The following is an 11,796-nucleotide window of genomic DNA, read 5'->3' on the forward strand; positions in this document are numbered from 1 at the left end:
GGTGTGTGTGTGTGTGTGTGTGTGTGTGTGTGTGTGTGGTGTGTGTGTGTTGGGGGTCAGAAATCGATGGGTAATGTATTTCAACAACAAAACTGTTCCCTGTCAGAAGGAAAAGAAATGGAAAAATGAAGACCCTTGTGAGCATGCGATTTCCTTTCTGAGCCAGCTTCAGCTGTGTGTGTGTGTGCGTCATTGTTGTTGAGTCATTCAGTGTGAAGGCAGGTCGAGTGTGTACCTAAAGGAAACAAACAAAAAAAAAAAGAAAGTGTCCGTTGAGTTCTTCTGTGTTCTCTGTTACAGGAAACTAAATATATCAACTTTCGTTTTTCTCCTCAAAGTCTGACTCTTGCTATCTTTTAGACCTTTGATCTTTCTGTAATCAATGAAGCTTTTATGGCTTGAAGGAAAACAAAACTGGAAATCTGCACTGATTTAAGTGACTGGTGGTGGTGACTTTTCTTCCTCTGAAATCTGTCCACGTCTTCGGGTAATAATAACGTCTTTTATTTTCAAGCAAGAATTAGTGTTTGTCATATATTCTATTCCCCCTTTACTTTATCAGAGGAAACACTCCCGCTATCAGAAACATGGTTTTCCACTCACTGAAAAACAAAATGTAAAGAGATATTGTATCTTACCGCACGTTGATTAAATGGCATTTCCCAACAGTTGATAGTGTTTGATTTGAGCCACAGTGTGAGCCGGATGATTTTAAACGGAGACATTAATAACACTTTGCTTTAAAATGACAAGATACGGGAAATCAAAACCAATATAACCAACTAAATGTTCAAACAAAAACACATCGAGTGTTAGTATTAGATTTATTGGTCAATTACTCAAGTCCGATTTGAAGAGCCACACACCAGTGGACCTTAATTAGAAGTGTTTTGGTCAACTGCTGTTTCCGAGGTCAGGAATCATCTTTTGAGCTTTTGTGTAGAGCAACATGTTTGATTTCATATCCTGTCAATCATCTCACCACCACTGATGTGAAACAAACATCCAGCTACATCTGCACGCTGCTTTCAGTCTCGCTACGTCTGCCGAGTGCCTGGCAAAAGTTTTCACACCTGTATTTGAACCCCCAAAAACTGAAAAAGAAACGCCTGCTACTCCCACTTTGTCCTCAGAACACGTAACGTGTCGCGGTTGTTTTTTAGTGCCAACGATGAAGGGAATTGAAGTGATGGAGAGATGATGAAGCGGGGACAAACGGTAGCACTTTACCTGTGAAGTGGCAGCAGTGTGTGTCTGTGTGTGAGAGAGAGAGAGAGAGAGAGAGAGAGTGTGTGTGTGTGTGTGTGTGTGAGGAAGGTCGGGTTCATCCTGTGTACTTGTTTCCGTCATGTTTCTACAGGCAGCAGAACATTTGTGAACCAGTGGCGTTGCCTAACATTGTATTTCATACTGATCTCGATGTTTTCTCTTTTTCTTTCTTTAATTTATGGGTAGTGTCGATAGAGTTGTGCATTATTATGAAGAATTTTATGTATGATTACATTGATTGTTTGATTGTACATTTAAAACAAATATGTAAAGATTCAATTTTTGGTTTAAATTAAAAGGAACAAAACGTGGCAGAGGGTGGTGGTCTTGGTGCTTAAAGGTGCAGTGTGTGGGGGGTGGGGGGAGGGGAGATCTGGTGACATCTAGTGGTGAGGTTGCAGATTGCAACTAACTGAGACTTCTGTGGGCCGAGCCTGTCGGAGGGTGTCCATTCTAGGCTACCGTAGAAACATGGCGGACTCATTCTCAGGTAACAAAAACACGATTATTTTTTCAGGTGATTACACACTACAGAAACCACACTTGTTACTATTCCATCTCTGCCAATAGATTCCTCTAAATACACACTGTACCTTAACTGTTTGTTTTTCCTTGGGTATTACAAGAAGTCTTGAACGCTCCATAATTGACTAAACTTCATCTGCTGAGGAAGACCGTGTGATACGCTCAAAAGCTCCAGAAAACAAGTGAGTGTGTGGACCTTTAGTGGAGTCTTGCATAAACTCTGCTTTAAAAAAATATTAATAAAACTATAATATAAGGAAATGCTTGATCAAAAATAATTAGTAACGGGTTTAGATTTTTCGGTCCCATACATTTTATAGGAAAAATATTGATGTTTTATAGACTATAAAATGGCCACTTCCGGAAAAAGTTCATCTTTAAAGGAACAGTTGACCAATTTTATACATGAAGACCAGTTTACCCATCATTCCCTCTGTTAAAAGTGGGAGCATGGAGTTTGAAAGTAGTAGGCTTGTAGGGTTCAGTATTTTTTAAGGTTTTTAACATTTTTTTTTAGAGAATAAAAGTCAAGGGAACTATTTCTCCTGCTTTGAATTAGATTTATTCTCTAATCTGCATTTCTCAAGTCCCACAACTTTATGTAAACGCATTAGTTTACCACTGAAGTGCATCTTTAACGCAGATATCATCCTGCACCAAAGGTCTACCGTTCCTTCAAATCAACAAAACCTTTATCTTCTTTACTCGTTCCTGTTTGTTTGCAGTTTATAATCCTGTTCCTAAGAGAAATACTTCACACGTTAAGGAAGAATAGTCCCGCACTATGAGCTTCACTGTAGTCTGCTGTAAGGTGTTTCTATAGTTTTGTCCACCTTCTGTTCTCATAAACACAATAGTTGTCTTCATGAGCGTTAACAGCGGCTTTACTGTTGGCACCCAGGGGTGGGAGTGAGTCAGGAGAGGTGACGGGGTCCGCCACTTCCCAAACACAGACCAGCCTTTGTAAAACTAAAACTCCTAAGAGTCTGACTGCTGCTCGTCGTCTTCTCCTCGTGTCCCGTTACAGAACATATATCATTCACGACCGTCTGAACCTGAGACTGGATTTATTGGCTTTAGTAAGCCTCCGCTGCTTCTGCCTTCAGAGAAAGTGTTCGTTGGCGGAGTTAAAGACTTTGGAAGGAATCTTTGTTGATCTAATATTATTTCTTTCAACAACAGGCTGCATGTTGTGTAGTGTCACGGTCACTTTGTATCACAGCTGCTGTTGTCTTTTAAGGAGACGTTTTACCCGCATGTCCAAAGTAAGATTGTACATCTTTAGGACACTTTTCAGAGGAGACATTTCAGTCCATTTTAACCCTTTCCTCTGTCACCTTAGTGTCGCATGAGAAGAGACAATGTAAGCCACGTTAGCTGTAGCCTACAGCGTTAGCACCATTCTTTTAAGCCTCTATTTGTTAACATTTTGGCTTTTTTTTTTTTTTACTAATGTGTATTAGTGGTGTTATGGACGTAGTACCTCGGGAATAATTATATACTCAAGAGATGTGTTTATCATGTCTGAGTTAAAATTTTAGTTATTTGCGTTTTTTTAAAGGCTGAAAGTGTTTTAAAGCAGCTGCTTTTCACCTCGTGCAGTATCTTTGCCTTTAAGATTTAGAGATTTCTCTTGTATACAAATGTATTTAGTGCAGTTGCTCAGACTCATTCCAATTAAACAGTTTAAATGTTTTTAAGCGTCTATCAGAGTACAAGTTTAACAAGGAAAAAGTAGTTAAATTCCACAATTAAATAAACTTGTACAGAAGGATGAGACATGAGGTAATAGTAGATGTACTTGTGTTTATGTCTGGGTGATACTAAAAAACAAATAATGACGTTTCTGACCAGGTTTTAAATGTGTGAGACTGATGGATGAAACACAACTGACTCAAACGGTGGAAACAATGTTTTTTTTAAACACAGCACAGCATTTTATTCCACTACAAAAAAAAAAAGAAGCCATCTCAAGTGGACCAGAAGAAGCAGAACAGCATCCAGTTTATCTCCTCCTCCACCAGACTGGACCGTTAGCCAAGCAAAGAAAGAGAGAGTCCTTTAGTCCCGCTGTCTGTCCACCTACACATGCAGCACAAATGCAACTGTACTGTGAAGCCTCTGCAGAAGCAAGACAAACAAATACCTAAAACTGCACATGGCGGAGAAAAAGAAAGCTACTACAAGACAAATGATCTGTTTGTTTTTTTAAACTGCTTAAGCTAGCTGAGAACTAAATCACACCACAATGGGTAATAATAATAATAATACTCAAAGGAAACAGACAACTCTACCCAGAGGTGTGTTTGACCCAATCAGGAGATATACTGTACACACATAGATTTACCTGGCTTACTTACTTGTTGTAGAGATACAGTAGGCTGTACAATCATGAAATGGTGACCAAACTTTTAGTTTTTTCCAGTCCAGCATGCACCTCTCTGTGAGCAGGATGTTGCACAATAACAGAGGATCAGCTGTAACAGTAGCTGGAAGTGAATTCTTTGAGCGGATGAAGGAAGCTTTCATGAAGAGCAGCTTGAGGCAGATTTCTGGTGTCATAATCATAAAAACCCGAGAACTTTAAGAAACTGAAAGCTGAAGAATCATTTCCCCCGTTTGAGTCGAGTACCCTCGTTCTTTAAATAATAGTCTGAGCTATGAAATGTCCCTTTACAAACTGCTGCTTATTACGTTATAATATTATTGATTACCTCTCGAGTACATTCAAGCACGATGGTCTAGAGTGAACGAGCTGCTCGAGGCTCTGAACATCTTATGATTTATTCTGAGCAGCCTGAAAAGGTTTTTGTTCCGCTTCGGAAAAAGATGAATAAAAATGTGATTGTTTCTCTCCAAAATGTGAAATTAAAAATGTTTTGTTGACCTTTTTTGTTGTTGTCTTCAAGTGGAACTGCATAGCAGGATAAACTCGTGGCTCCTCCGGGGTCGGGTGGTCTCGTCACACGTGGCTCTCATAAAACACCTGGCAGGGAGGGGGGGGATTATTTGCTTCTGTCGGTTCGGGCGCAGGCTGCTCGACGTCCGGCTCCTCCTCCTCCGCTGCCGCCTCCTCGAGCTGCTGCTCCTCGTGGTCGAGCGGTGGCGGGGGGGAGGAGGGCGGAGGAGGAGGCGAGCAAGGAGGAGGAGGAGGCGAGGAGGGCGGAGCCGGGGCCTCGATGCTGCAGTAGTTGGTGATGGCGAGCTGCGGGTGCACCGACACCTGGATGGCGATGTGCTGCGGCTGCTCCTGGACCGAGGAGTTGTCTGAGTCGGCGGCGGGGGACTCGCTGCGTTCCCTCTCCCTCCCCTGCTCTAGCTCCCTCTCCTGCAGGAGGGTGAAGACGTCCCTCCCCCCGATGGCCCGGCTCACCGTGTCGCGGAACCCCTCGGGCGCCTGCCTCACGAAGGTGTGCCTCATCTCCTCCACCCCCACCACCTCCAGGATCTCGTCCATGAAGGTGCGGCAGTTCATGATGAGCGGCGGCAGCGGGATGCTGCGCGCCAGCTCCTCGATGTACCGCGCAAACTCCATGGTCTTGAACTGCGTCACCTTGGCCAGCTCCAGCGTCTTGGCCGAGGTGATGATGGGGATGCGCTTGGCGATCTCGAAGGCCTTCTGCAGCTTCTCGGCGCCCTCGGTGCGGAAGAACTCGTTGATGGCTTTCTCCGTCTTCTTCAGGTGGCTGCTCATCATGCAGAGGCGCGTGATGTTCAGCGCCATGATGATGGTGAAGGTGACCAGGCAGACCACCATGTAGTACACGCCCATGTCGCCTTTGGTGATGACCACGCGCAGGGTCACCGTGCAGTTGGAGCTGCCGTGCACGTTGGACGCCATGCAGGTGTACTTCCCGCGGTCCGCGAACTCGATGCCGGTGATGTTGAGGACGCCGGTGTCCAGCAGCTCCCACTTCTCCCCTACAGAGAGAGACGGAGGAAGGCCATGAGCACGGAGAACCCTGAGTAAGATTAAAGGAACTAAAACAAATCCATTACTTGTGGTACCATGCGGTAAAAAAAGAACTGCTGACCTGCTTTTAAAATCATTTTTATTCACAGCTGCTACATAACCCACTAAATACTAACTCACTCACAGTATAAATCCTCTGAATGCATCTGTTCCCCTGTGATTCAGCAGTAAACTCTCCTCTGCTGTGGTTCTGCAGCTGATCGTGCGCTTTATGAGGAACTTGCTTACTCGGATGTGCTTACGTTGGACTTCTGCGCTGTTATAACTTTATGGAGTCCGAAAGCTCAAGAGAACACGTTGTTTTGGTCGCACGTATTTATTAACCGATGAAAAACCAACAAACATCTTGCAGTGACTTAGTCATCAGCAACGCCAGTCAGTCGACACCTGTGGTTAGAGTTGTCTAGATCAAATGCATACGTTTATATTGTCGATGGTTCCAGTACCAGTGTGTGTACAGTTTACGTGTGTGTGTGTGTGCAGACTGGCTGCGGTGTGTTTGGTGAGTATTCCAGTAATTGCCTTGGTTATCAGCTCTTATCAAAGTGATGAGGTAGTGATTTTGACTGATCGACCGATTAGGTGATTCAAATGAATGGTCCGACATGTTGGGGTATGGGCTTATTTACTTTCTGGTGGGGAGTTAGTTAGATAAGGAGATTGAGGCCGTTCTCATGTCTGTCTGTTAAAAGATAAAGCTGAGGGCGGCACATGGGATGGTTAGCTTAGTTTAGCTTAGCACAGAGGCTAGAAACGGGGAAAACTGTAAATAGTAGTAACGGAATAAACAAACTTCAGAGGGCCCGGTATGCACATTTTGGTACCTTCAAACAAAGCCATGCCAGGTGTTTCCCCTTGTTCAGTCTTTATGCTAAGCTAACGGGGCTGCTGGCTGTAATGAGTAAAGATGGACAGATTTCACAGAAGGCGTCTGTAAATCTGTAGTCTGATAGAGGCCGTAACATTTTTCTACCGCCTTCTACGCTGCTCGATCAATTCCCCACATGGACGGTCAGGAAACGCAGCCCGGCCGACAACAACAACCGTCACGCCCGTCCGCCTTTTCCTGTGAGCGAGATTTTCTAATTTTACCTCTGCCACCGGATCATGCGACGTGACTGATGTGCTGCCCAATACTACGAGCTAGTTTGTAGACAGACATCTGCAGAGGAAACAAGCGAGGGCAGGCTTGGTGAGTACCGTTGACTGCTGTGGGTGAAAGTCTCCCCTTCACTGATTATATTCCTGTGAGAGGCCCCGTGGTGGTCCAGACGCTGCTCTGGGTTTGTGGGTCATAACAACAACGCAGGTTTTAACAGGCCGGCTCAGGAGAAGCACCAGAAGCACTCTTCACTCTGCGCTGCTTCTCTTAAGGTCAATCACGAATACTCAAAACGAACATGAGGACTAAAGATTTTAAGAAAAATCGGCGTACATCAGGCTGGAACCAGGACTAAAATCATCACCGTACGTACACAAGATCTTCAGTTCCTGTCTTTTCGTATCTCTCTTCCCTTTTGTCATTATCATGATCCCTTGAATACACAATATAATATCTCTTTCCCCTGCAGAAGAAGATGGTTTCTAAGGACCTGACATGACTGTATAAGCTCTGATAGCTGCATTCATGACCCAGCACAATAACTGTGAAGACACTCGACCAGGAGTTGATTTCCTGACTTCACCATGTTAACATGTCTTCTTTTGTCCTAAAAAGAGACATACGAGGTGCACTGAAACACCTGCAAGTCTTATTTTCCATGTCGGCTCGTCTCTTCCTGTGCATCAAAGCATTGAGATGCACCACCGCCCTATTTTCCAGTGACGCAACCATATTTCCCACATTTATGTGAGCATCCTTCTCACATTATCTTCCTATTTTATACATTAGGTCTGCCAGTAATCCCACTGACATCAAACATGTGGTGTGGGTGAGATGTAACATGATATACATTCATAGACCAGACGATCTGTTTTCCTTACCACCTCTGAGACACTATTCCCTGAGGGAAACCAACCGTAGTGTGCATGTCAGCGTGTTCTGACTACTAACTAACTTGTTCTGATAGCACATAAATGTCTAATTGTTAACCCTCACAGTAAATAATAAACCTGTCTTCCGTCTCACCATTTATCTCCGTGTCCAGACGCACTCCATGGGAGTTGAACCACTGAACACTGGGGAGCGGCTCTCCGGTGACGTTGCAATCAATCACGGCGCAGCTCCCCTCGCGGGCAATTATCTGGTTGACTTTACTGAACACAACCGGGACAAATCCCGCGTCTGTCCCGTTGATGTTCTCAGTGTTGTTTCCGTCCCCGTCCCCCAATAGTAGGGCCCCAGTGGTGCGAGAGGCCACGAGGGACGCCAGGACCAGAAGAACGTATCCACCGGTCCGGTGCATTTTCTCCGACTGTCGGTGTGTCATTCCTCCTGGGTCTCCATCCAGTTAACTGGCTATCTCTTGGTGGTAGAAGGCAGTTTGGTATTCAGCTCTGTGGCTCGAAACATCTCTCTAGAAAACAAGAGAGTGGTATTAATCATGGTGCAGGATAAAAACAACCCGTTCACTTGATGATAAGTGCAGCTGGATAAGCCACCGATAAGGAGTCTGTTTTTTATAACTAGTCGTAAATATAGGATTGCACCTAATCATCATTAATACCCATTTAGCCTATAAGGGAGAAAAAGTCTCCAATTTAGTTGTTTTGTGTAACCAAAAGGTCCAAATCCATATATATTTAATTTGCAATGATATAAAAACAGAAGCAATGAGTCCTTGCATGTTTTCCTTCTAAAGTTATTGTATTGATGACTGATTTAAGTTAATTATCAAGCATAAATACCCTAAAAACTGTTCTTTTGCACACAGTTATTGCAATAATTCCCACCCCTTCCCTTTAAAGCTGTCAGGTATTAGACTACCTCATTAAAAACAGCTTACATTTGAAGCATAGTCACCCACGTCTTAGTCGGCACAAAAAAAACTGGCAAATGTCCTTTTATATTTGCCTAACAAACAGATCATGCATAGTTGGCAAACATTAATATAATATATATATATAAAAATCAAGTTTTAGTCTAGATAATACGTGTTCACAATGCAACATAACGGAGCTGTGTGTGGGCTCCGTCTACTTTCTGGTTCGTTTCGTTGCACAGACGAAAGATGGCATCGATAGCTATTTGGTGCAAGTAAATTGTTGTAACGACTTATTAGTTTATAGTACATATTAGTCGTATGTGAGATTGCTTTAAAGATTCCGTCGCCTCGAACGGCGCCGTTTAATAAAAAGACATCACAAAACAAGGGCGTGGGACACGGCTATGTGCTGGATTTTATATCACGGGACCCTAAAGAACAGAGGTTGCCCTTTTAATATTTAGCGACACAACTAAACATTCTTTAACGTTTAGCTACCCGTAAAGATAAATATTAACGCGGATATCGTGTATATAATAAGCGGTATCATCGGTAAAGAGCGTTAAAAAAAAACACACTGAATTTATCCCGAGAAACGCAGTAACGTCCTTAGCGCGAGACCAACGGTCCAGCAAACGGGCCGGTTTAGTGTCGACGTTAGCGGCTCAACCGTCGACTAGAACCAGTGAAATGTCACAACATCCCGGTGGATTTATAACGGGTTTCATACTCACGTCATGGACCGTCGCCGTTAACGTTTAGTGGGGAACACCAGAGTCGATCCGTCGTTAGCCGTTACTCCGCATCTCCATCCTCCCCCTACCGCTAGTCCACCTCTGTAACCAGCAACGCGGCTGCGCTTCAGAACAGACCGGGGTGGCAACATCGCCTAGTTGTTTGGGTTGCATTGCCAGGCTATTATACTATTACGACAGCTAATTAGAATCTCAAAACTATTCAAAAATAGTTCAACATCCATGTAAATACTACAGTAGAGTACATTTCAAGAGGAAGTACTTGTAGTTTACCCTCTGAACAGATAGTTAAAGGAGCTGTATTTAACATTCTGAACATTAATATAGCAGCAAACTGCTGGCCAGTGACATGTTGAGAGCCGTTTAGAGGCAATCGAAATGCTCCCAATTACATATAGACGACTACTAAAGTTTGTTTTCCTCTCAAACAGGTTTAAAGCTGCATTAGTTTACTTTTTGGCCACTTGGAGGCAGCAGAACAAGCCGTAAACACAATGCTGAAACGTTAAGCACATTAAAACATTCATTTAGAGTCATGTTCCTGGCCAGCTGACCACTATAAGTCCAATATTCACTTTGTGTTTAGTAACTTTTACTGTTTAACTAAGGCCTGAGGGTATTATCTGTGTGGGTGATAATGTCCTGTGGGTTTGTCATCATGAGCAACCCCTGTCCCACTACTAAGTGCAGCTTTGAAGTCGCCCAAATCTCCGAGAGATTTTGGGCCTAAATCCTAAACGGCTATTCCAAAGACTGGGGCTAACTGTGGCACTTTCGGGTTGTTATATAGCTTAATTTGTCACCCATCTGTATTCCTGTAGTGTGTTTGTGCAGCCTGGCCTTGAGGCCCCCCTGGAGGATCTGGGGCCGCTTCCCAGTGTGCCATCGAACCACTACAAAGACCGAGGGGGCTTGAAACGCTGCTCACATAAAAGGTAAAAGTACGTTTAATTTTCAAATAATGACAGAAACAACACTTTGAAACGAAACCCATACCTGGAAGAAATGAAGGCAGAACTAAAGCACCTCTAGATAAAGGCTGAGTCGGGGTTATCGCGCCACTTGTTAGTGTGCCAGAGTTGATAGCTCAATGACCTTGAAGCCACAGTTAAAGTCTGAAATTGACACTCTGTACCAAGGCCTCGGCAAACAGTCAATAATGCTCCGTCTATGTATGGAAATATAGAGGGAACGTTTGTGTGCTGCTGTTCATCATTTGCTTTCACTGTTCTTTCCATTTTATGAGATCTTCTTCTTCTTCTCTTCACAGTTAATAAGTGTTGCAAAATCCTGATTTTTTTTTTTTTTAAGCCAGTCCTCTGACCCGGTTATTCCTTCACGGATGAATGCTTCAGCTTTACACAAAGGGCCACATATTAACACACCGGGGAGAAAGTCTGTACAAAAGGAAAAGGAAACACACAGACCCTATTGTTGTCAGCAGGTACTGTTACAGTTCATGATTGCTAAACACGCAGGTTTGTTTTTCTTCAGGTCATCATGAAACAAAGAGGGTCAAACACCCCAAGATGAAGGTTTACTTCAATCATAACTCCAGGAATAACCCTTGTGTCCGTCTCTCAGTACAGTTATTCTTGATGTTAAGTATTATTAGAGTTTTGAAGAAAAGCATCCAGCTAAAAGATGAATTAGTCCGGTCGAGTGCAGGAAGAGTTCGTCATGATCAGGACTGTCAATCATCCCTTTGTACCGCCTTTTTGAAATGACACCCTTCATAAACACGCCTGTTGAGCCTCGCTAGATTACAATAAAGCGACCTTTGATCGCTAAAATTGTGCGATAATAGGAGAAAAAGAAGAAAACATCATCACACTTAAACAAAAGAAGTTGCTGTACAATCTATCACTGATGGGGTGGGAGATTTCATTTTTTGTAACTGTAATTAACATCTTTTTAAGAGTTCCTGTGGAGCAGCAGTCACAAAAACACTCAAAAGACAATATGATTTTTAAAAAGTTTACTTTTTTTGTACATGTAAAACACAAAGACATCCTCACTGTGTAGTGCAACTCACTGTATTTTTCTTCTTTTGTAAAACGCAATCCTTGATACAAATGGCCTTCAATGATCTATGTAAGTACAGTAAATCCAGTTCCTCTTGACTATATAGACATAATCAGAGGTTACACAATATCAAAATATATTCAAGCTTAATAATATATTTGAAAATAGAAGCTTTTAACAATAAGTTAAACAAATACAGCATCTTCTAGGGAAAAGTAGATCTTTGATCACAAAGCCTCTTTGATGAGAGACGAGAGTCTTCTGAAAGCCTGTTGAAGTGATCGTGAGAGATTAGAGTCATTATAGATTGTGTGTGTGTGTGTGT

At 43.1% G+C, this 11,796-nt stretch overlaps 1 protein-coding gene and 1 long non-coding RNA gene across 2 annotated transcripts; one reads left to right on the forward strand and one right to left on the reverse strand.

Moving 5' to 3' along the window:
- The first annotated feature begins 1 nt into the window (after position 1).
- LOC116385356 (uncharacterized) lies at positions 2 to 1,580 on the forward strand. The gene is made up of 2 exons (XR_004212873.1): positions 2 to 38; positions 1,290 to 1,580. It is a non-coding gene; the product is annotated as an uncharacterized LOC116385356 (long non-coding RNA).
- Positions 1,581 to 3,716: 2,136 nt separating this feature from the next.
- On the reverse strand, positions 3,717 to 9,556 carry mfap3l (microfibril associated protein 3 like). The gene is made up of 3 exons (XM_031850747.1): positions 9,426 to 9,556; positions 7,896 to 8,283; positions 3,717 to 5,715 (listed from the first exon to the last, which is right to left on the reverse strand). Exons 2-3 carry the CDS (start codon positions 8,194 to 8,196, stop codon positions 4,757 to 4,759), a joined length of 1,260 nt encoding a protein of 419 aa, XP_031706607.1. The 5' UTR covers positions 8,197 to 8,283; positions 9,426 to 9,556; the 3' UTR covers positions 3,717 to 4,756.
- Between the last annotated feature and the right edge of the window lie 2,240 nt (positions 9,557 to 11,796).

Source organism: Anarrhichthys ocellatus, unplaced genomic scaffold, assembly GCF_004355925.1.
Source record: "Anarrhichthys ocellatus isolate YVR2014 unplaced genomic scaffold, GSC_Weel_1.0 scaffold11, whole genome shotgun sequence".
Lineage (NCBI taxonomy): Eukaryota > Metazoa > Chordata > Actinopteri > Perciformes > Anarhichadidae > Anarrhichthys > Anarrhichthys ocellatus.